This window comes from Oncorhynchus keta, chromosome 5 (genome assembly GCF_023373465.1).
Source record: "Oncorhynchus keta strain PuntledgeMale-10-30-2019 chromosome 5, Oket_V2, whole genome shotgun sequence".
Classification (NCBI taxonomy): Eukaryota; Metazoa; Chordata; class Actinopteri; order Salmoniformes; family Salmonidae; genus Oncorhynchus; species Oncorhynchus keta.
This window is the reverse complement of record NC_068425.1, coordinates 34,203,796-34,228,879: the sequence shown is the minus strand read 5'-3', so window position 1 is coordinate 34,228,879 and position 25,084 is coordinate 34,203,796. Positions and strand designations below refer to the sequence as shown.

Here is a 25,084-nt window from a genome sequence, read left to right as displayed (position 1 = left end):
CGCAGGGGACACCCTTAACTGTCGCTCTCTCAATGGTAGGGACTTATTTGGGGAGCCTCATCAACATGTTTGTGACAAGGTAGAGAAGAGTCTCTCCCGATCAGAACACCTCAAGAAGCACAGACGTACAGGGAAGAAACCTCACCACTGCTGCTCTGACTGTGGGAAGAGTTTCACTAGCAGGAGTGGTTTCATAATGCACCAACGGAGTCACACCGGAGAGAAACCGTACTGCTGCTCTCAGTGTGGGAAGAGTTTTGCTGCTTCTAACGCCTTCAAATCTCATCTGAGAATTCATACAGGAGAGAAACCTTACAGATGCTCACAGTGTGGGAAGAGTTTTGCTGCTTCTAACACCTTCAAATCTCATCTGAGAATGCATACAGGGGAGAAGCCTTACCCCTGCCTTGATTGTGGTAAAAGCTTTGCTAACACGGGAATTCTAACCATACACCAGCGTGTACACACTGGAGAGAAGCCTTATAGCTGTAATCAGTGTGGGAAGAGCTTTGCTCGGTCAGGAGAGCTGACTACACACCTGGTAACACACACTGGAGAGAAGCCTTATGTCTGTCTATGTGGGAAGAGCTTTGCTCTATCAGGACACCTGAATAGACACCAGCGAACACACACTGGAGAGAAGCCTTATAGCTGTGATCAGTGTGGGAAGAGCTTTGCGCTATCAGAACACCTGAATAGACACCAGCGAACACACACCGGAGAGAAACCTTATAGCTGTGATCAGTGTGGGAAGAGTTTCAGTCTATCATGGACCCTAAATACACACCAACGAACACACACTGGAGAGAAGCCTTATGTCTGTCTATGTGGAAAGAGCTTTGCTCATTTAGGGCCAATGAAAAAACACCAGAAAGCAGAAATGTGCCGTATTTCCTCTCCCTCCTATCTGACACTGGTTCCAGATCCATAAATAAAGGATCAGTAGAAAACATCTAGTGAACAGTCATATCCATCTCCCATTCTTAGAAGGTTGCCTTAGTCTGATCACCATGGTAACCTCTGGAGCATAATATGCAACTCTGATCTAGGATCAGGTCTCCCCTGTGTCTATGTAATATTGCACATTGGGATTTAAATGGATAAATGTTATCATAGGATGTCATAGTCAACGTGTGTTTACGTACTCCTAAAACTAATCAATGACGCATCGAATAATAATATTCATGAGGTCAAGGTAAGATCTATGCATGCTGTGTCTTGTGACAACGGTTAATGTAATAACTTTTAGATTTATCATGTAATAAAACCGGGAAATGTAATATCTTGTTGGTTAATATGATCAAATGTTAAATTGTTATAGTAATAACTTTTCCATTTAATGTAGTAAGTTACAGTATCATGTAACAACTTTTTATGAAAAATGTAATAACTTCAACCGATCATGTAATAACACATTTACATTTACATTTAAGTCATTTAGCAGACGCTCTTATCCAGAGCGACTTACAAATGTTTAATGTGTTACTTCACTAATGTTTATAGTATACACATACCACCCTCCACCAATTACAAACCCACACACACAAACCTATGCACTTGTACTCACACACAAATACACAGTTTCATCATCAAGTTGTATTGGTCACATACACATATTTAGCAGATGTTATTGGTCACATACACATATTTAGCAGATGTTATTGGTCACATACACATATTTAGCAGATGTTATTGCAGATGTATGAATGCTTGTGTTCCTAGCTCCAACATTGCGGTAATATCTAAAATTAAAAGAAAGGAGTTATTGAAATGTACACAACTGCACAATCACACACACACACAATTATTTTTTTTTTAACTGAATTAATCTGTAGGCCTTATGGTCAATGAGCCAGGGGGCTCAGTCGGGATGAAAATGTCTCATAGACCTTAAAATAAAATTAATCACTGTGTCCCTGGAGTGTAAAATGTGTTCTATCATTGCAGCAATAGTAGCTTTCTGTGTGTTTATCACTATTTCTATTCATCCCTCCATCCCTTTCAGTTTGCCCATAGGGTAAAACCCCTATGACAACGTCAGCATACAGTACATCAGGTTATTACTCATGTTTACCCTTTAATCATATATCATTGGAAATATTAGAGTCATAGCTGTCCATCAGACACACTTTCAGAATGTTCAGATCGACAGAAATGTGAACTTTTAAATCTAGGATGCATATCAGAATTGCCTGTCATTGCTTTAAAAATAAAAATGATACATTTTTAACTTGGTTTGACAAGTGGTTCTGAAACGTCATAAAAATTACCTTTAAACCTTTAAAAAGTGGCCAGGCCTCGGGCGGGGAGAACCCCAAACCGCACCCCCACCCCATCATTGGCTACCACCTCCACCCTGATCTCCACTCTTCAGAGGTCACTCCATGCCTCAGGACTTTGATGTCAACGGAAGAGCGAGAAATAATTAAAATAGACAAACATACTTTGATAATGTAATGTATTTATCAGATGGACGAAACAGGACCAAAATACACGTTTGGAAAATATGAAGATCATAAAAGCAAATTAAAAAGAGTAAGGGACCAGGGTAGCCTAGTGGTTAGAGCATTGGACTAGTAACCGAAAGGTTGCAAGTTCAAATCCCTGAGCTGACAAAGTACAAGGGACAAGAGCTAAGGGACAAGAGCTAATATCTTGCAATCAATGATCTAGCATTAAAGGTAAGAATCTCTAGATTTAACTATCTAATAAGCTAAATGTAGTAATGAATAAATTTTCTACATTTCTTTAAATGGACAATTCTGTGACCTGTCATGGGCAAGATTTGAAATGGCAATACATGTTAGCAAAGGTGTCAGCTGGAGATGATGTGCAGGAGCTTTTAAGGGATTGTTGTCTTGCATGATGTCTACTTTTATCCTAATTAGCATTTGATGGTAAGTGGGGGGGTACTTCCTGTATAAACACAAACTCCCTTCCTTGACTACTTCCTTCCAGCAGTGTGTATCAGGGAGATTCCTAGATGTGAGAAGTGTGCAGGAGGACCTGAGAGAAAGGAATGTGTAGTATTGATGTAAAAAGTTGTGTGTATAAACTGTAGGGGTACACATGGTGCTGGAGATCAGATGTGTCCAGTGAGAGAAAGACAGGTTGAGGTTACCAGGATCACAGTAGTGCAGAAGGTGTTGTATGCTGAGGCAGTGAAGAGAGTAGTAGAGGAAGATGGGTCCAGGGTGAAAGATCCTGAGAGGATCCCTGTGATTAGGCGGAGGTCAATAGAGAGTGATAGGAATAACATGCTTCAGTAAGTTTTGGCCAAGTTCATGGCCATGGTTGTCAACTGTACCACAGTAATATAATGTAAAACACAGTGGATAGATATTGTGGTGGCAGCTGTTGAGAAGTACTTGGGTGTACAATATTTTACTGCAGAGTTACAAGGTGTTTTGAAGGATAATATCACATCCTCCCAGGCTGTTGGCCTGGTGTAGGATCAGAGGGCCAAAGATGTGGAATAATTATGAAGTTTTAATGGGTGTAGGGTTAGTTGGCTGGGCAATTTTTGTCACGAAGTGTAATGAAAATAGTAAGCTGATAAAAAGACAAATCAGTAGGTGGCGGCATGCACCAATAATAATTGTATGCAAACCGCCATAATACCGAAGAAGAAGATGTTTTGTTGCTTTTCAACAGCCCTTCTCGCAGGAAGTGTGAATGCCCTAACATCTAGCACGGTTGCATTGCTGTAAAATTCCACTGCAGACGTCGTCTACATTGGGTTTCACTGGTTCGCTGCACGGATAGCGCTGCTGTAATCAGTCTGGTATTTTATAGGCTTCCTTTACTGGGCCTTAGTTTTAATTGTCTATCTGGACTCTTGAAGAGGACGTTGTTCCAACAGACTCTCGGGTAGAGTTAGACGATAACAGATAACAGGATTCTTGGTGAATAGGGCTTTAAACGTTTTTACTTTAATAGATCAGGTCAAATCTAGGTTGTGATTTATTTGTCACCACTGAAGTTTTGATATTGAAAAGGATGTCTGATCGCTCTGGTCTAGCTTTTTTTTTTATCTGAATTCTGCAACAAAGAAAGTAACTGTAGTGTAGGATAGCTACTGATTTACTGTCATGTTTTTATTAGAAGAAAGAATAGCTTCCACGATGGATCGGGTAAGTTTGGTTTACTTTTATTAACAATTTGCTTACTGTGGTGTGTAACATGTCTAGGCCTAGTTGTCATCTTCTGACCTCCCATATCCATTCGTTTCATTTGAACAGCTGGACAAAATAAACAATTGTGGAAATAAAAACGAGGGATATTTTGTCTTAGCCTAAAGCACACAGATTGATACAAGGCAATGGCAGGTTAAGTCAGAACCATGGAGAAATGAGCCTACATCTTGCAGTAACGATGTGTGGATAAAGTCACCGGGAAGCCAAGGCAGAAAAATAGCCATATTACAACCTATGTGTTGTGATAATTGTGTTTGCTCTATAACCTGTTAGTTCATATGCCTTGACACAACCGAGACAAGAATACAATGGCAGAATAAATTCAACCACAACCTTTGTTCAATCATAAAACCGGTGAAACCCACAAAACATTTTGTATTTAACAAACAGTTACATGACCTACAGCATGGTCAAGACAGTTAATGTTTCCGACATTTTCGAACTACTAAATAGCTATTGATTTAGTTACCGCAAGTCAAAGAAAACGGGCTGCCTCCACTATTCCAGCATTACCTCACGTGCACATTTCTGTCAATTAAGAACCAATGATGTCAAATCAAAGTTTATTTGTCACGTGCACCGAATACAACAGGTGACCATACAATGAAATGCTTACTTACAGGCTCTAGCCAATAGTGCAGAAAATATATATTAGGTGAACAATAGGTAAATTAAGAAATGAAACAACAGTAAAAAGACAGTTGAAAATAACAGTAGCAGGGCTATATACAGACACCGGTTAGTCAGGCTGATTTGAGGTAGTATGTACATGTAGATATGGTTAAGTGACTATGCATTTATGATGAACAGAGAGTAGCACTGCTCCACAGTGCGGGAGCACTGGTTGGTCAGGCCAATTGAGGTAGTATGTATAGTTAAATGAATGTATAAATCAAATCAAAATCAAATCAAATTTTATTTGTCACATACACATGAATGCGAGTGTAGCGAAATGCTTGTGCTTCTAGTTCCGACAATGCAGTGATAACCAACAAGTAATCTAACTAACAATTCCAAAACTACTGTCTTATACACAGTGTAAGGGGATAAGGAATATGTACATAAGGATATATGATTGAGTGATGGTACAGAGCAGCATACAGTAGATGGTATCAGTACAGTATATACATATGAGATGAGTGTGTAGACAAAGTAAACAAAGTGGCATAGTTAAAGTGGCTAGTGATACATGTGTTACATAAGGATGCAGTCGATGATGTAGAGTACAGTATATACATATGCATATGAGATGAATAATGTAGGGTAAGTAACATTATATAAGGTAGCATTGTTTAAAGTGGCTAGTGATATATTTACATAATTCCCATCAATTCCCATTATTAAAATGGCTGGAGTTGGGTCAGTGTCAATGACAGTGTGTTGGCAGCAGCCACTCACTGTTAGTGGTGGCTGTTTAACAGTCTGATGGCCTTGAGATAGAAGCTGTTTTTCAGTCTCTCGGTCCCAGCTTTGATGCACCTGTACTGACCTCGCCTTCTGGATGATAGCGGGGTGAACAGGCAGTGGTTCGGGTGGTTGATGTCCTTGATGATCTTTATGGCCTTCCTGTAACAACGGGTGGTGTAGGTGTCCTGGAGGGCAGGTAGTTTGCCCCCGGTGATGCGTTGTGCAGTCCTCACTACCCTCTGGAGAGCCTTACGGTTGAGGGGCGGGCAGTTGCCGTACCAGGCGGTGATACAGCCCGCCAGGATGCTCTCGATTGTGCATCTGTAGAAGTTTGTGAGTGCTTTTGGTGACAAGCCGAATTTCTTCAGCCTCCTGAGGTTGAATAGGCGCTGCTGCGCCTTCTTCACGACGCTGTCAGTGTGAGTGGACCAATTCAGTTTGTCTGTGATGTGTATGCCGAGGAACTTAAAACTAGCTACCCTCTCCACTACTGTTCCATCGATGTGGATAGGGGGTGTTCCTCTGCTGTTTCCTGAAGTCCACAATCATCTCCTTAGTTTTGTTGACGTTGAGTGTGAGGTTATTTTCCTGACACCACACTCCGAGGGCCCTCACCTCCTCCCTGTAGGCCGTCTCGTCGTTGTTGGTAATCAAGCCTACCACTGTTGTGTCGTCCGCAAACTTGATGATTGAGTTGGAGGCGTGCGTGGCCACGCAGTCGTGGGTGAACAGGGAGTACAGGAGAGGGCTCAGAATGCACCCTTGTGGGGCCCCCGTGTTGAGGATCAGCGGGGAGGAGATGTTGTTGCCTACCCTCACCACCTGGGGGCGGCCCGTCAGGAAGTCCAGTACCCAGTTGCACAGGGCGGGGTCGAGACCCAGGGTCTCGAGCTTGATGACGAGCTTGGAGGGTACTATGGTGTTGAATGCCGAGCTGTAGTCGATGAACAGCATTCTCACATAGGTATTCCTCTTGTCCAGGTGGGTTAGGGCAGTGTGCAGTGTGGTTGAGATTGCATCTGTCTGTGGACCTATTTGGGCGGTAAGCAAATTGGAGTGGGTCTAGGGTGTCAGGTAGGGTGGAGGTGATATGGTCCTTGACTAGTCTCTCAAAGCACTTCATGATGACGGAAGTGAGTGCTAGGGGCGGTAGTCGTTTAGCTCAGTTACCTTAGCTTTCTTGGGAACAGGAACAATGGTGGCCCTCTTGAAGCATGTGGGAACAGCAGACTGGTATAGGGATTGATTGAATATGTCCGTAAACACACCGGCCAGCTGGTCTGCGCATGCTCTGAGGGCGCGGCTGGGGATGCCGTCTGGGCCTGCAGCCTTGCATTAACACGTTTAAATGTCTTACTCACCTCGGCTGCAGTGAAGGAGAGACCGCATGTTTCCGTTGCAGGCCGTGTCAGTGGCACTGTATTGTCCTCAAAGCGGGCAAAAAAGTTATTTAGTCTGCCTGGGAACAAGACATCCTGGTCCGTGACTGGGCTGGATTTCATCTTGTAGTCCGTGATTGACTGTAGACCCTGCCACATGCCTCTTGTGTCTGAGCCGTTGAATTGAGATTCCACTTTGTCTCTGTACTGACGCTTAGCTTGTTTAATAGCCTTGCGGAGGAATAGCTGCACTGTTTGTATTCAGTCATGTTGCCAGACACCTTGCCCTGATTAAAAGCAGTGGTTCGCGCTTTCAGTTTCACGCGAATGCTGCCATCAATCCACGGTTTCTGGTTAGGGAATGTTTTTATCGTTGCTATGGGAACGACATCTTCGACACGTTCTAATGAACTCGCACACCGAATCAGCGTATTCGTCAATATTCCCATCTGACGCTCTCAAACATGTTCCAGTCCACGTGATGGAAGCAGTCTTGGAGTGTAGAGTCAGCTTGGTCTGACCAGCGTTGGACAGACCTCAGCGTGGGAGCCTCTTGTTTTAATTTCTGCCTGTAGGCAGGGATCAGCAAAATGGAGTCGTGGTCAGCTTTTCCGAAAGGGGGGGCGTATAGTTAAAGTGACTATGCATATAAGATAAACAGAGTAGCAGCAGCGTAAAAGAGGGGTTGGGGAACACAATGTAAATAGTCCAGGTTGCCATTTGATTACCTGTTCAGGAGTCTTATGGCTTTTGGGTAAAAACTGTTGAGAAGCCTTTTTGTCGTAGACTTGGAACTCCGTTACTGCTTGCCATGCGGTAGCAGAGAGAACACTATGACTGGGGTGGCTGGGGTCTGACTATTTTTATGGCCTTTTTCTGACACTGCCTGGTGTAGAGGTCCTGAATGGCAGGCAGCTTTGCCCCAGTGATGTACTGGGCCGTACGCACTACCCTCTGAAATGCCTTACGGTCGGAGGCCGGGCAATTGCCGTACCAGGCAGTGACGCAACCTGTCAGGATGCTCTCGATGTTGCAGCTGTAGAACCTTTTGAGGATCTGAGGACCCATGCCAAATCTTTTTAGTTTGCTGAGGGGGAATAGGCTTCGTGCCCTCTTCACGACTGTCTTGGTGTGTTTGGACCATTCTAGTTTGCTGTTGATGTGGACACCAAGGAACTTGAAGCTCTCAACCTGCTCCACTACAGCCCCGTTGATGAGAATGGGGACGTGCTCGGTCCTCCTTTTCCTGTAGTCCACAATCATCTCCTTAGTCTTGATTACGTTGTGCTACCTTTTTTGTAGCATTTCTGATATTACTAATTTATTAGAGCAAAAAGCCCAAATAAGCAGGGTTAGGTTACTACTTTTTATAGTCCTCCTGAGTCCTCATAAGTAACAGATTTGTGAAATTATACAAGGGTACAGACAGTAACAGACAGCGAGATTTACATGGCGCCAAATGTCTGTCTCGGTCATTTACTGCTTGTTTATACAGAAATTATAATACAACATTGGACACTAGATCCTTCCCTCAACAGATGAAGTCCAGTGTCCATTTGTGATGTGGGAGAGAGAAACTGGGGGGAGAGTTTTCCTGGCCCTGGCAGACAGACCAGCATTTGACACAGACACTAATCATGCAGTGGAATGTAGTCTTTAGGTCTTATCACCAAGGCATCATAAATCAACTGCCAGCATTAAGCCTCAGAGGCTCCTCTCAGGCCAACAGACAGAGTGAAAGTACTAATTGAAAAATATTCTATAAAAGGTCATTTGAATAACAATGTTGACATTTCTACCACAAACGCTAGCTAGCTACTCCATAGTCCAAGCTATGGTAAGATCTAGCCATATTTCACTGTCAGACAGGACACAACTCAAACTGTAGCTGTAGAAAACAAATCAAATCAGATTGCGTATGGACCAATACATACTTATCAGATCTCATTGAGGGTGTAGTGAAATGCTTGTGTTCCTAGTTCCAACAGTGCAGTAACATCTAACAATACACAACAATAATGTTACACATCTAAAGGAATGGAATTCAGAAATATGTTAATATTAGTCCAGATTATAAATATAGTGCATTCATAAGTATGTGGACACCCCTTCAAATTATATGATTTGGCTATTTCAGCCACACCCGTTGCTGACAGGTGAATAAAATTGAGCACACAGCCATGCAATCTCCATAGACAAATATTGGCAGTAGAATGGCCTTACTGAAGACCTCAGTGACTTTCAACGTGGCATCACCATAGGATGCCACCTGTCCAACATGTCAGTATGCCAAATTTCTGGGTGGCAGGGTAGCCTAGTGGTTAGAGTGTTGGACTAGTAACCAGAAGGTTGCAAGTTCAAACCCCCGAGCTGACAAGGTACAAATCTGTCGTTCTGCCCCTGAACAGGCAGTTAACCCACTGTTCCTAGGCCGTCATTGAAAATAAGAATTTGTTCTTAACTGACTTGCCTTGTAAAATAAAGGTAAAATAAAAAAATAAATAAAAAAACTGTAATTGTGACGTAGAAACATCGAGGATTAACAATGGCTCAATGGAGAACTGGTACGCCACACAATATCTGAGTCTGACCGCCGAGGACTAAAGCGTATAGCCTGTAAAAATCATCTCTTTTGCAACCCGAGTTCCAAACTGCCTCTGGATACAACGTCAGCACACTAACTGTTCATCGGGAGTTTCATGAAATGGGTTTCAAGCCAAAGATCACCATGCGCAATGCCAAGCGTCAGCTGGAGTGGTGTAAGGCTCACTGCCGAACGACAAATCTGGGTTTGGCAGGGGGAGAATGCTGCCTGCTGCAATACATATTGCCAACTGTGAAGTTTGGTGGAGGAGGAATAATTGGCAGGAACCAAGGATTATTTGACATTTAGAAAATATGAACATTTTCAAGGCTGCTCTTCACATGATAACATTTTCCATCACAGGATGTAGAGACAGTATGTGGATATAATAAATATTCTACCTGTAGGATGGAATTGTGTGTGTGTGTGTGTGTGTGTGTGTGTGTGTGTGTGTGTGTGTGTGTGTGTGTGTGTGTGTGTGTGTGTGTGTGTGTGTGTGTGTGTGTGTGTGTGTGTGTGTGTAGTGCTGTGAAAGCGTATTTGCTCCCTTCCTGATTTCTTATTTTTTTGCACATTTGTCACACTTAAATGTTTCAGATCATCAAACAACTTTGAATATTACACAAATAACCCAAGTAAACACAAAATGCATTTTAAGTGATGATTATATTTATTAAGGGAAAAAAGCTATGCGAACCTTCATGGCTTATGTGAAAAAGCAATTGCCCCTAAACCTAATAACTGGTTGTGCCACCCTCCGCAGCAACAACTGCAATCAAGCATTTGCGATAACTGGCAATGAGTCTTTCACATCGCTGTGGAGGAATTTTGGCCCACTCTTCTTTGCAGAATTGTTTTAATTCAGCCACATTTGAGTTTTTTTTAGCATGAACCGCCTTTAGGGTCACGCCACAGCATCTCAATCGGATTCAAGTTCGAACTTTGAGTGGGCCACTCCAAAACGTTTTTTTTTTTAAGCCATTCAGAGATGGACTTGTTGGTGTGTTTTGGATCATTGTCCTGCTGCAGAACCCAAGTGCGCTTCAGCTTGAGGTCACGAACTGACATTCTCCTTCAGGATTTTTTGGTAGAGAGCAGAATTCATGGTTCCATCAATCAAAACAAGTCATCCAGGTCCTGAAGCAGCAAAGCAGCCCCAGACCATCACACCACCACCACCATATTTGACTGTTGGTATGATGTTCTTTTTCTGAAATGCTGTGTTACTTTTATGCCAGATGTAACAGGACGCACACCTTTTAAAAAGTTCAACTTTTGTCTCGTCAGTCCACAGAATATTTTCCCAAAAGTCTTGGGGATCATCAAGATGTTTTTTTACCAAAAGTGAGACAAGCCTTTATGTCCTTTTAGGTCAGCAGTGGTTTTCGCCTTGGAACTCTGCTGTCGTGTCTTTACTATCATTAACTGAAGACTTTTAGTTTTTATCAAAGATTCTCTGTAATTAACATTGTGATGAACTAATCAGGAAAATGTAATTAACTAGGAAGTCGGGGCACCAAGGAAAATATTCAGATTACAAAGTTATAATTTTCCTAATACAACTTTTCGGATAATTTAATATCTGATCAATTAGTCTTCTTAATTAATTAATTTTTTATTTTACCTCAAGTTAGTCTCATTCCAAACATCGTAAATTGTTGGTTATTTGCACGAACCCAGTCTTCACTATGAGTCATCTATACATCAAATTGTCTTAAATAATTTATTTACTAAGTAATTCACAGAAATGTATAAACAAACAGTAGACAAGGAAAGGATAAGAGTTTCCCTAGTGGGATAAACCGGCATCACGGCTTGGTGTTCAAAAGGGAAGTGGAGGTCGACTGAGAAGACAACACACAGTTGATAATTATAACAATTGAAATGCTAATCCTTTGCACATGAACGCTCACTTATTCGGGAATAATTGCAATCAATATATATGTTTACACTCAGTGTGTCGTTGGGATCTCTGTTGAAAAGTTTGTTTCTGTTGGAGAGTTTGTGTGCTCTCTGTCGTGGTTAGAATGGATAGTTCAAAGTGACATTCATTCATGTCATTATAGAATAGATGTTTCGGTGGTTGTCGGTCTTCGTGTTCAATGATACCAAATTCCTAGCTGCAGACTAGTAATTAATATCAAAGACTTGTTCTTATTCTGTCTGTATCGGTAGTCTAAGAGTTTAACCATGTGGGATGGTTAAAAGATTCAGCAGTCTGGTCTCAAACCTTGGCCCTCTCGTTATCAAGGTAAGCTGGTCTGCAACCTTTGTCCTCTCATAATTGAGAGAAACATGGTCTGTTGAGAAATTTTCAAGGTAGGGGTTTTATTCGGAAGAGCAGAAAGGGGCCTGTCCCAGGACGCCAGACCATAACTGGGCTCATGGGCGGTCCTCTGATTTAGTTCAACTCCAAAGGGATTTGGAGTTTCCTTCATTAAACAGTCCAAAATCACATTACACAATTTCACAAACAGTATCATCCTCACTCATTCATCTTATACAACAATTAGATGTATGTCACGTTCTGACCTTTATTTCCTGTGTTTTGTATTTAGTTAGTATGGTCAGGGCGTGAGTTGGGTGGGCAGTCTATGTTTGTTTTTCTATGTTTTGGGTATTTCTATGTTTCGGCCTAGTATGGTTCTCAATCAGAGGCAGGTGTCATTAGTTGTCTTTGATTGAGAATCATACTTAGGTAGCCTGGGTTTCACTGTGTGTTTGTGGGTGATTGTTCCTGTCTCTGTCTTTGCACCAGATAGGACTGTTTTGAGTTTTCACATTTCTTGTTTTTGTTAGTTTGTTCATGTGTAGTGATTTATTAAAGCATGAATCAAAACAACCACGCTGCGCTTTGGTCCGCCTCTCGTTCAGATGAAGAAAACCATTACAATGTAAGCCTCATATCTGAGGCTATTGTATAAACAGCGTTATGGTAATGTGGCTGTATTGTTTCACAAAATTGTACCAAATGGACCAGTTCGTAGCTGGATTCTTCACCCATCTTTTATACCTTCTCCAGAACATAAATGTTGTTCGGACCTCAAATTCTATGAGTTTGAAGAAATTCCTTTGTTCTCTATGAAAATTCACTCTCTCTCTCTATACTGTGGCCATGAGGAGATAATCTCCAGGAATTTACGACCTCTCTGACCACAGCAGCCTAGTTGTAGGAGACAGAGAGAGGGGGATGGTGCTGGTAGGGGAATGGTGCTGGCAGGGGGATGGTGCTGGTAGGGGGATGGTGCTGGTAGGGGATGGTGCTGGTAGGGGGATGGTGCTGGCAGGGGGATGGTGCTGGCAGGGGGATGGTGCTGGCAGGGGGATGGTGCTGGTAGGGGGATGGTGCTGGCAGGGGGATGGTGCTGGGAGGGGGATGGTGCTGGCAGGGGGATGGTGCTGGCAGGGGGATGGTGCTGGCAGGGGGATGGTGCTGGTAGGGGAATGGTGCAGAGCTGTGTCCAAGGAGGGCAACGTCATTACACTGCCATGGATGCTATTTTTGCCCAGTCTCTTTCTTATGGTTGAGTCATGAACACTGACCTTAACTGAGGCAAGTGAGGCCTGCAGTTCTTTTAGATGTTGTTGTGGGTCCTTTTGTCACCTCTTGGATGAGTCGTCGCTGCGCTCTTGGGGTAATTTTCATAGGCTGGCCACTCCTGGGAAGGTACACCACTGTTCCAAATTCTCCATGTGTGAATAATGTCCCTCACTGTGGTTCGCTGGAGTCCCACAGCTTTAGAAATGGCTTTGTAACCCTTTCCAGACTGATAGATGTCAATGACTTTGTTTCTCATCTGTTCCTGAATTTCTTTGGATCGCGACATGGTGTCTTGCTTTTGAGATCTTTTGGCCTACTTCACTTTGTCAGACAGGTTCTATTGAAGTGATTTATTGATTCAACAGGTCTGGCAGTAATCAGGCCTGGGTGTGGCTCGTGAAATTTAACTCAGCTTTCCAAAAAATGTGATTAACCACAGTTAATTCATGATTTAACAAATGGGGGAAATGACTTTGTCACAGGGCCATGAGAGTTCGGATAGCTTTTTTCCCTTAGTAAATAAAATGATTACTTAAGGCTGTTAAAGCACCAGAGAGACGTGGCTCTATTGTACATGGGGATAACTGTATACATTTACATTAATTTAATTCAGGGTGGAAGGTAAAACCAAATAATTGATGGAATTGGCTCTAAATACTAGGGAGGGTGACAGGTAGCCTAGTGGATAGAGTGTTGGACTAGTAACCCAAAGGTTGCAAGATCGATTCCCTGAGCTGACAAGGTAAAAATCTGTTGTTCTGCCCCTGGACTAGGCCGTCATTGAAATAAAAATGTGTTCTTAACTGACTTACCTAATTAAATAAAGGTTAAATACTACATCATAATGAGCAGCAGTAGGTCAGGTGTTTTGGTTTTCCTCTGGTTATTTTGACAAATCACGATTTGGCAGGTGTTGGCGTCCTCCTCGTTCCATCATCTCTTAAGCTCACCAACTAACACGTATGAACCCAGAACTAAATCGAGCGGCTGACCAATTACGTGAGACGTTAGTTCTGGGTTAACCAAGATTAACTCTGGTGAAAGATGTGTTGAAGTCCACTGAATGCTCAATCAAAGGTTCTGAACATAAGACAGGAGGCATGACAAGTGTTATCAGTTTTGATATTTGTAAAAAAAAATATATATATACCACTTCCACATGAAAAATGTGCCAAAGTGATTGAAAATGTTGTGGAAAGTAGTGATCAGTGACACACTTCAGGAGAAATGTGATATTAGAAGTATGCACCAATCAATCAGAAATCCAGACTAAAGTAATCAAATGTTTGGTCTAATGATATTCTATGTACAATACTTCCTGTGGTCACCAGGACAGAGCTAGCCCGTCCCCTCCACCCTGCCGGAGTCCCCTGGTCACAACTCTCCTGGTAGCGCCTTACTGCTGGATCTGAAGAGGGTGTCTGTGTGGCTGGTCGACTGCAGGAAAACACCAGGGCAGAGTGGAACTGTGAGAGAAGGACATGAGGAGGGAGATTTGATTTAATCAAGTAAGAACAATGGGGGGTGGATTAGACTACAATCTGATTCTGCATCTTCTGTTAATTCATTAATGAACATTAAACACTCAGTGGCCAGTAAATTATCGATCCAGTTTTGTGAATGGAGGGGGTTGTTACCTAATAAACTGGCCAATGAGTGTATATTGATGATAATGATAGCAGGTAGTCTAGTAGTTAAAAGCGTTGGGCAACTAATCGAAAAGTTGCTTGTTCAAATCTCTGAGCCAACTAGGTAAAAAATCTGTCTGTGTGCCCTTGAGAAAGGTACAAAACCCTAAATGCTCCTGTCAGTCGCTCTAGAGAAAAGCGTCTGCTAAATTAACAAAAGAAAGTGTTTATGGACCCATATTTCCAAAACCTATTATTCAGTGTCTTTGTTTCACAGGTGACACCCCTCACCGTCGTTCTCTCAGTGGGAGGAGCTTATCATCTGGGGAGCCTCAACAACATGTTACTGACGTGACAGAGAAGAGTCTCTCCAGATCAGAACACCTCAAGAAACACCAGCATAGATGTAGAGCGAAGAAACCTCACCACTGCTGCTCTGACTGTGGGAAGAGTTTCACTAGCAGGAGTGGCTTCATTATGCACCAGCGGCTTCACACCCGAGAGAAACCGTACTGCTGCTCTCAGTGTGGGAAGAGTTTCACCTGTGCAGGAGGTCTTCATTATGCACCAAAGAATCCATACCCGGAGAGAAGCCGTACAGCTGCTCTCAGAATGTGGGAAGAGTTTCACCTGTGCAGGAGGTCTTAAATATCATTTGCGAATCCATACATACAGGGGAGAAGCCTTACCCCTGCCTTGATTGTGGAAAGAGCTTCAACCAGTCATGCAACCTGACGACACACCAGCTAACACACACTGGAGTGAAGCCTTATAGCTGTGATCAGTGTGGGAAGAGCTTCAATCAGGCAGTCCACCTGACCACACACAAGCTAACACACACTGGAGTAAAGCCTTACAGCTGTGATCAGTGTGGAAAGCACTTTGCTGTAGGCTTCCACCTGAATAGACACCAGGTAACACACACAGGAGTTAAGCCTTATAGCTGTGATCAGTGTGGAAAGCGCTTTGCTGTAGCTTCCACCCTGAATAGACACCAGGTAACACACACTGGAGTTAAGCCTTATAGCTGTGATCAGTGTGGGAAGAGCTTTTCTGTAGTTTCCTCCTGATTAGACACCAGGCAACACACACTGGAGAGAGAACTTATGTTTGTCTATGTGGGAAGAACTTTGCTCTAGCTTCCACCCTGACTACACATCAGCGAACACACACTGGAGAGAAGCCTTATAGCTGTTATCAGTGTGGAAAGAGCTTTGCTGTATCAGAAAAACTAATATACACCAGCGAACACACACTGGAGAAGCCTTATAGCTGTGATCAGTGTGGAAAGAGCTTTGCTGTAGCTTCCACCCTGACTGCACATCAGCGAACACACACTGGAGAGAAGCCTTATAGCTGTGATCAGTGTGGGAAGAGTTTCAGTCAATCAGTACACCTGAATACACACCAGCGAACACACACAGGAGAGAATCCTTATAGCTGTGAGCATTGTGGAAAGAGTTTCAGTCAATCAGGGAGCCTAAATTCACACAAGCGAACACACACAGGAGAGAAACCCTATGTCTGTTTTTGTGGGAAGAGCTTTGCTCATTTAGGGCCAATGAAAAAACACCAGAAAGCAAAAATGTGCCGTATTTCATCTTCCGATCCGACACCGGTTCCAGATCCCTAAATAAGGGATCAATAGAAAACATATATTGAACAGTCATATCCATCTCTTTCTTGCTCTGCTTTCTTAACATAATGAACAAGGCAGGTCCTACAGGCCCTAGTTTTGTCGCACCTTGACTACTGTTCAGTCGTGTGGTGAGATGCCACTAAAAAGGACTTAGGAAAATTGCAAGAACAGGGCAGCACGGCTGACCCTTAGATGTACACAGAGAGATAATATTAATAATATGCATATCAATCTCTCCTTGCTCAAAGTGGAGGAGAGATTGACTTCCTCACTACTTGTATTTATGAGAGGTATTAACATGTTGAATGCACCGAGCTGTCTGTTTGAACTACTGGCACACAGCTCGGACACCCATGCATACCTTACAAGACATGCCACAGGAGGTCTCTTCACAGTCCGCAAGTCCAGAACAGACTATGGGAAGCGCACTGTACTACATGAGTCATGACTACATAGAACTCTATTCCACAGTACTACATAGAGCCATGACTACATAGAACTCTATTCCACAGTACTACATAGATGACTACATAGAACTCTATTCCACAGTACTACATAGAGCCATGAGCCATTCCACAGACTACATAGAGCCATGACTACATAGAACTCTATTCCACAGTACTACATAGAGCCATGACTACATAGAACTCTATTCCACAGTACTACATAGAGCCATGACTACATAGAACTCTATTCCACATCAAATAACTGATGCAGTAAAATTAGATTTAAGAAGCAGATTAAAGCAACACAAACACAGACACATACACACACGATAACATACACACACGATAACACACACATGGATTTGGTACTGTAGATATGAGGCAGTGGTGGAGTAGGGGCCTGATGGCACACAGTGCTAATATATTGTAATTCTTTTTTTAATTGTATAAACTGCCTTAATCTCAATTGTCTCTAGGCTTAAAAATCCCTTTTTAACCTGTCTCCTCCCCTTCATCTACATTGATTTGAAGTGGCTTTAACAAGTGACATCCATAAGTGATCACAACTTTCACTTGGATTCCCCTGTTCAGTCTATGTCATGGAAAGAGCAGGTGATCATGATGTTTTGTCATCTCAGTGTATGTCCATTAATATGTTATTAATATATCAAGTCATAAAAATGTTAATTCCTCACTACATGCAAATATGAACTGGCCAGCTACATTTTTTTGGTTGTAAGCAAATCACAAAATCCAGAATTCATAGCGATTTCAGGACTCGGAGTACCGCCCTGTGAATGTGTATCCAGTTGATGTGAGAAAAATGTCTGTTTGTAGCCATCACTTTCAACCAGAGGATTTTGAAACAGAACTGAATTCTCAACTCTTGGGGTTGCCATGTCGTTGAACATTGAAAAGTGATTCTATTCTATCAAATTATTTTTTTCCTCTCTTTCATCTCAAAGATGAAGGCATCCAGTCAGCTAACATCAGCACAGCAGAAAAGAGGACAATCTGAGGTAGCTAACAAACTACATTTGTATATCTAAACCAAAATCTAGCTAGCTTTCCTGATACGCTGGCTAGACATTCCAAAGCATATCAATGTAATTTGCCAGCTGTTATCTGGCTATGTGATTTGTAATTTTGCAAGCTCGTTAGGTATTAGTAAGGAGGGGATTATGTGGGTGACTGACTGGTGTCTGGGGGGGGGGGGTTAGGGGAGGAAGAGAAGCACCATCCTCAGTGACTTTTCAGAAAACAATTTTTTAAAACATTTTAAGTTATCATTTTTAGATAAAAACTATTGTAAATATAATCATGTTACCAAGTAATTTATTAAAACATACTATTTTGCAATGAAGGTCTACAGTAGCCTCATCAGCACTCTGTAGGGTAACACCATGGTGTAGCTGGAGGACAGCTAGCTTCCATCCTCGTCTGGGTACAATGACTTCAATACAAAACCTAGGAGGCTCATGGGTCTCACCCCCTTCCATAGACTTACACAGTAATTATGACAACTTCTGGAGGATGTCCTCCAACCTATCAGAGCTCCTGCAGCATGAACTGACATGGGGTTGTGTGTTTTTAATGAGTGTTGGGGGCAGCTGCTGAAAAGTACCTGGGTGTACAAGATTTTACTGCAGAAGAGTTAATAGATGTTTTGAGATGTCAATATATATAGATATATATAGATATATATATAAAATATAGATTCTGAAATAATGGTAGGGTTGGTTGGTGGTGCAATTAAATGTGTGTGTCACATGTTACGTGATTGAAAACACCCACTACTCTAGAGTAGTTCACTTTTTGGCCTATCCCTCTGTACTGGTATATCTCTACTCTCACCACTCCTCCCCCTTAACCCATCTTCCTCTACTTTCTTCACTGCCTCAGCATATGACAACTTCTGCTCTACTCTAACCCTGGACACCTCAACCTGCCTCTCTCGCACGGGACATTTCTGATCCCCAGCTCCATGGGCACCTCTACAATTAACACATTCCACTACTTTCCCCAATGCTACACATTCCTTTGTCTCATGCCCTTCTGCACACTTCTCACACCTTGGACCCTCCCTACTACACACTGCTGCCACATAGGAACACCTTGGACCCTCCCTACTACACACTGCTGCCACATAGGAACACCTTGGACCCTCCCTACTACACACTGCTGCCACATAGGAACACCTTGGACCCTCCCTACTACACACTGCTGCCACATAGGAACACCTTGGACCCTCCCTACTACACACTGCTGCCACATAGGAACACCTTGGACCCTCCCTACTACACACTGCTGCCACATAGGAACACCTTGGACCCTCCCTACTACACACCTGCCCTCCCTCCTACATAGGAACACCTCCCTCCTACTACACACTGCTGCCACAACCTTGGACCCTCCCTACTACACACTGCCCTCCCTACACCTTGGACCCTCCTACTACACACTGCTGCCACATAGGAACACCTTTCTGCCCACAGAAATACAAACAATTATCACTAGACAACTTCTAGTTACTCCTCCGATTCCACATGAGGAACACCTTGGACCCTCCCTACTAACACACAGCTTCACCCTCATTCACTTCCATTTCTTCTCCTGCCACATAGGAACACCTTGGACCCTCCCTACTACACACTCCTGCCACATAGGAACATCTTGGACCCTCCCTGATAATACTGCCACTAGGACTCCATTTTCCCCTCCCCACACATTGACAAATCAGATTTTTTTTGTGGATGTCTTTCTGCCACATAGGAACACCATTCGTTTTATGATTATCCCCGTATCAAATGCTGGACCCGCTCACCTGCTTAGCTAACCTTGCTTGCTACCATCTGTATATCTATAATCCCATTTACTACAATCTGTTTTTGCCAAAATAATTTATCACCTGTGTTGTTTTTCTCTCTCCACCTTCCTCTCTCCTCTCCACCTTCCTCTCTTTCATCTCTTCCTCTCTCCACTTTCCTCTCTTCCTCTCTCCACACCTTGGACCCTCCTTCTCTCTCCACACCTCTCTTCCTCCACTTTCCTCTCACCTTCTCCCACCCTCTCTTCCTCTCTCCACACTTTCCTCTCTTTCCTCTCTCTCCACTTTCTGCCTTCCTCTCTCCACTTTCCTCCTTCCTTCTTGCCTCTCCACTTTCCTTCACTTTCCTGACTTTCCTCTCTTCATCCACTTCCTTCTCCATTCTCCACTTTCCTCTCTTCCTCTCTCCACTTGCCTCTCTTCCTCTCTCCACTTTCCCTTCCTCTCACCTCCACTTCTCCAGCTGTTCCTCCCCACTCCTCTCTTCCTCTCTCCACTTTCCTCTCACCTTTTCCTCCTTCCTCACTGAATACTTGCCTCTCTCCACTTGCCTCTCTCCACTTTTTCTTCCTCTCCACTTTCCTCTCTCCACTTTCCTTTTTCCTCTCTCCACACCTTTCCTCTCTTCCTCTCTCCACTGCTCTTTCCTCTCTTCCTCTCTCCACACAAAACACAACCCTCTCTCCACTTTCCTCTCTCCTCATTATCACTAGACAACTTCTAGTTACTCCCTCTCTTCATTTTTTCCTTTCCTCTCTTTCCTCTCTCCACTTGCCTTATTGACACATTAGCTAACTTTCTGTGCTTCCTCTCTCCACTTTCCTGCTACCATCTGTATATTTAAATAATCCCATTCACTTTCCTCCTCTCCACCTCCTCTCTCCAGCCTCTACCTCTTAACTTTCCCTCTCTTCCCTCTCTCCAAAGGTGCCTCTCTTCCTCTCTCCAAAAAAAAAAAAAAAACACAAACAATTATCACTTTCCTCTCTTCCTCTCTCCAGTTTCCTCTCTCCACTTGCCTCTCTTCCTCTCTCCACTTTCCTCTCTCCAGTTAAACTTTCCTCTCTTCCTCTCTCCATAATTTTCCTCTCTCCATTACTTTCCTCTCTCCACGATTGTCTCCAGTGCCTGTTGTTTTCATCTCTTCCTCCACCTTCCTCTCTCCACTTTCCTTCTCTTCCTCTCTCCACTTTCCACTTCCACTTTCCTCTTCTCTCTCCACTCCTCCAGTTCCTCTCCTCTCTTCTTCCACTCTCTCTTCCTCTCTCCACTTTCCACTTTCCCTCTCTCCACTCTCTTCCTCTCTCCACTTTCCCTCTCTCCACTTTCCTCTCTCCCACTTTCCTCTCCACTTTCCTCTCTCCTCTCTTCCTTTCTCTCTTCCTCTCTCCACTTTCCTCTCTTCCTCTCTTTTCCACTCTCCACTTTCCTCTCTCCACTTTCCTCTTCCTCTCTCCACTTTCCTCTCTCTCCACTCCTCTTCCTCTCTCCACTTTCCTCTTTCCTCTCTCCACTTTCCTCTCTTCCTCTCTCCACTTTCCTCTCCACTTTCCTTCCTCTCTTGCCTCTCTCCACTTTCCTCTCTTCCTCTCTCCTTGCCTCTCTCCACTTTCCTCCTCCACTTTCCTCCTCTCTCCACTCTCTTCCCTTCCTCTCCACTTTCCTCCACTTTCCTCTCTCCACTTTCTCTCCACTTTCCTCTCCACTTCCTCTCCACTTTCCTCTCTTCCTCTCTCCAAAAATCCACTTTCCTCTCTTCCTCTCCACTTTCCTCTCTTCCTCTCGCCTCTCTTCCTCCCTCTCTTCACTTTCCTCTCTCCACTTTCCCTCTCCACTTTCCTTCCTCTCTCCACTTTCCTCCTCTTCCTCCTCTCCACTTTCCTCTCTTCCCTCTCTCCACTTTCCTCTCTTCCTCTCTCCACTAAAAATCAAATCAAATGTTATTGGTCACATACACATAAATGGCAGATGTTAATGTGAGTGTAGAGAAATGCTTGTGCTTCTAGTTCCGACAGTGCAGTAACATCTAACAAGTAATCTAACAATTCCCCAACAACTACCTAATAGACACAATTTTAAAGGGGTGAATGAGAATATGTACATATAAATATATAGATGAGCAATGGCCGAGCGGCATAGGTAAGGTGCAATAGATGGTATAAAATACAGTATACACATGTGATAGGAGTAATGTAAGATATGTAAACATTTATTAAAGTGGCATTATTTAAAGTGATTGGGTCTCATTGTAGGCAGCAGCCTCTCGGAGTTAGTGATTGCTGCTTAGCAGTCTGAAGGCCTTGAGATTGAAAACACTGTAACACTGTAAAATTATGATTTTAGATGAGGATGCTGTTACAGTAACAAGTTACATTGACAAGTGAATCTTGAGCAATGTTGCATGGGGCAGAAATTGCACCAGGTTACACCAATACCTTTTTACTGTAGTCTTCTGCTACATGCCACAATACCCCTATAACTGATGGTTTCTTCTATGTATGTACTGTATAAGGATACTGAAACTATAAGACTGACATTTTTCTCAACATTCTCCAAGTGGGATAACTAGCAGTAGTGTTTCTGGTGTTTAGGTTTTGCGTCACTGGTTATTCGAACAAGTCATGATTTTGCAGGTGTTACCATCTTTCACATGTTGAAGGGGACATTCAGCCCGTATCATGAAAGAGTGGGTCGAGCTCCTCGTTACGGATCTTCTCCTTGTTCTACCATCTGTTAAACCATCTGTTTACCTAATAAACTGGCCACTGAGTGTATATTGATAAGGGTGGCAGGTAGTCTAGTGGTTAAGAGCGTTGGGCCACTAATCGAAAGGTTTCTGGTTCGAATCTTTGAGCCGACTAGGTGAAAAATCTGTCTGTGACCTTGAGCAAGGTACTAAACCCTAATTGCTCCTGTAAGTAGCTCTGAATAAGAGCTTCTGCTAAATAACAAAACAGTTAAAAAAACGTGTTATCGTATTTGTTTATGGACCCACATTTGCAAAACCGGTCTATTCAATGTCTTTGTTTCACAGGGGACTCTCCTAACCGTCGCACTCTCAGTGGGAGGGGCTTATCACGTTGCTGACGTGACAGAGAAGAGTCTCTCCAGATCAGTACATCTCAATAAACACCAGCAGAGACGTACAGGGAAGAAACCTCACCACTGCTGCTCTGACTGTGGGAAGAATTTCACAAGCCGAAGTGGCTTCATTATTCACCAGCGGATTCACACCGGAAAGAAACCGTACTGCTGCTCTCAGTGTGGGAAGTGTCCAGGAAGTCTTAAAGTACAACAAAGAATCCGTACAGGATTCAGATGCTCAGAGTGTGGGAAGAGTTTCCCTACTTCTCAAACCTTAAAATTGCATCTGAGAATTCATACAGGGAGAGGCCTTACCCCTGCCTTGATTGTGGGAAAGCATTGCTTATACACTGGAGTGAAGCCTTATAGCTGTGATCAGTGTGGGAAGAGCTTCATTCAGTCAGGCCACCTGACAAAACACAAGCTAACACACACACACAGGAGAAGCCTTATAGCTGTGATAAGTGTGGGAAGAGTTATGCTGTAGCTTCCATCCTGAATAGACACCACACTGGAGAGACACCACACTGGAGGACTGTTGGATATATGTGGGAAGAGCTTTGTTAATTTAGGACCAATGAGACAACACCAAAAAGCACAAACATGGCTTATTTCATCTCCCATCTATCCAACACCGGTTCCAGATCCCTTAATAAAGGATCAGTAGAAAACATCTAGTGAACAGTCATATCCATCTCCCATTCTTAGACAGTTGCTTTAGTCTGATCACCATGGTAACCTCTGTGCAGCATAATATGCAGCTCTGATCTGTCTGAACCTGTGATTGATTAAAATGCTCCTTTAAAATGATCAATAATACATTGGATAATAATATCCATGAGGTCCAGGTAATAACTATGCATACTGTCTCTTGTAACAATAGATTTATGTAATAAAACTGGTAAATGTAATGTCATGTTGGTTAATATGATAACATGTTGAATTGTAGTAATAAATTACTCCATTTAAAGTAATAAGTTACATTATGTGAGTAACAACTTTTTTTTAATGAGTAATGTAATAATTTCAACCGATCATGTAATAACACCTAAACCAATGTTTTATGTGTTACTTCACTAATGTTAATGCACATACCACACTCCACCCATTACAAACCTATGCACCTGTACTCACACACAAACACACACTCTTGTATTTGTCACATACACACGTTTAGCAGATGTTATTGCGGTGTAGAAATGCTTGTGTTCCTAGCTCCAACAGTGCAGTTATATCTAACAAAATACAACAATACTCACAAATACAAAAGTAAAATAATGGAATTCTTGAAATGTACACACATGTACATTCATACACATACTTTGATCAACAAATAATCTGAATGAATCTGCAGGCCTTATAGTCAATGATCCAGGGTGCTCGGTGGGGCTCACCTCGGGTTGAAAATGTCTCATAGGGGTTTTTTAAGGTCCATGTCCCTTGAGTTGAATGTGTTCTATCACAGCAGCAATGGTAGCTTTATGTGTGTTATCACTATTTCTATTCATCCCTCCATCCCTTTCAGTTTGCCCATAGGGTAAAACCCCTATGACAATGTCAGCATACAGTACATCAGGTTATTACTCATGTTTACCCTTTAATCATATATCATTGGAAATATTAGATTCATAGCTGTCCATCAGACACATCTTCAGATTGACAGAAATTTGATATTTGACCTCTAGTATACATATCAAAATGAGCTGTCATAGCTTTTAAAACAAAATTATACATTTAAACTTTGTTTGACAATTGGTTCTGAAACGTCACAAATTACCTTTCAAAAGTGTCCAGGCCTCGGGCGGGGATAACCCCAGACCGGTCACCCCAGATAGAAACACACAATGTCATGTGTTGTCAGTTGGATGAAACAGGACCAAAATACACATTAGGAAAAGATGAAGATCATTGAAGCAAATTAAAAAGAGTAAGGGTCCAAGTATGGACTGTTGCCAGAAGAATGTGAAGAGTGAAGAATATTTTGACTCTGACTCAATATTACGTGATGCTAAAGACCCATAATTGTATCAATGAATCTAGTCAAGGTAACAAGCCTTGAGTCACCACTCAGAATACTATACGATGCAAGTGTCTAGGTTTACCATTATGCATTCATTAAAAGACTAAGGGACAACAGCTAATATCTTGCAATCAATTACCTTTTTAAAATGGACAATACTGTGACCTGTCACGGGCAAGAGGTGTCAGCTGGAGGTGTCAGCTGCGGATGATGTGCAGGAGCTTTTAAGGGTTTGTAGTCTTGCATGATGTCTACTTTTATCCTAATTAGCGGTTGCGAAATGTGAGTGTAAATAGAGACGATTAAATTGATAAAAGTCACCTTGTCCGAGAG

At 42.7% G+C, this 25,084-nt stretch overlaps 1 protein-coding gene, 1 long non-coding RNA gene and 1 pseudogene across 15 annotated transcripts in view; 1 reads left to right on the top strand and 2 right to left on the bottom strand.

Annotated features, from left to right (window-relative positions):
- Positions 1 to 25,084, bottom strand: part of LOC118372693 (gastrula zinc finger protein XlCGF57.1-like) — a 150,374-nt pseudogene that overhangs the window by 58,604 nt on the left and 66,686 nt on the right.
- Positions 1 to 25,084, top strand: part of LOC118372692 (zinc finger protein 239-like) — a 74,039-nt gene that overhangs the window by 29,536 nt on the left and 19,419 nt on the right. For 3 of the 14 annotated variants that reach the window (XM_052519751.1, XM_052519750.1, XM_052519749.1), the window contains exon 3: positions 6 to 1,913. The exons of 8 other annotated variants lie outside the window; for them this stretch is intronic. In XM_052519751.1, the coding sequence (XP_052375711.1) occupies positions 6 to 931 (926 nt within the window). In that variant the 3' untranslated portion in view covers positions 932 to 1,913. Of the gene's footprint in view, positions 1 to 5; positions 1,914 to 3,657; positions 4,134 to 25,084 lie in introns of those variants that run through there. 3 more of the 14 variants (XM_052519754.1, XM_052519741.1, XM_052519734.1) reach the window with 3 other exon arrangements.
- LOC127930202 (uncharacterized) lies at positions 505 to 23,642 on the bottom strand. Its single transcript, XR_008137157.1, has 3 exons — positions 23,471 to 23,642; positions 729 to 1,018; positions 505 to 644 (listed from the first exon to the last, which is right to left on the bottom strand). It is a non-coding gene; the product is annotated as an uncharacterized LOC127930202 (long non-coding RNA).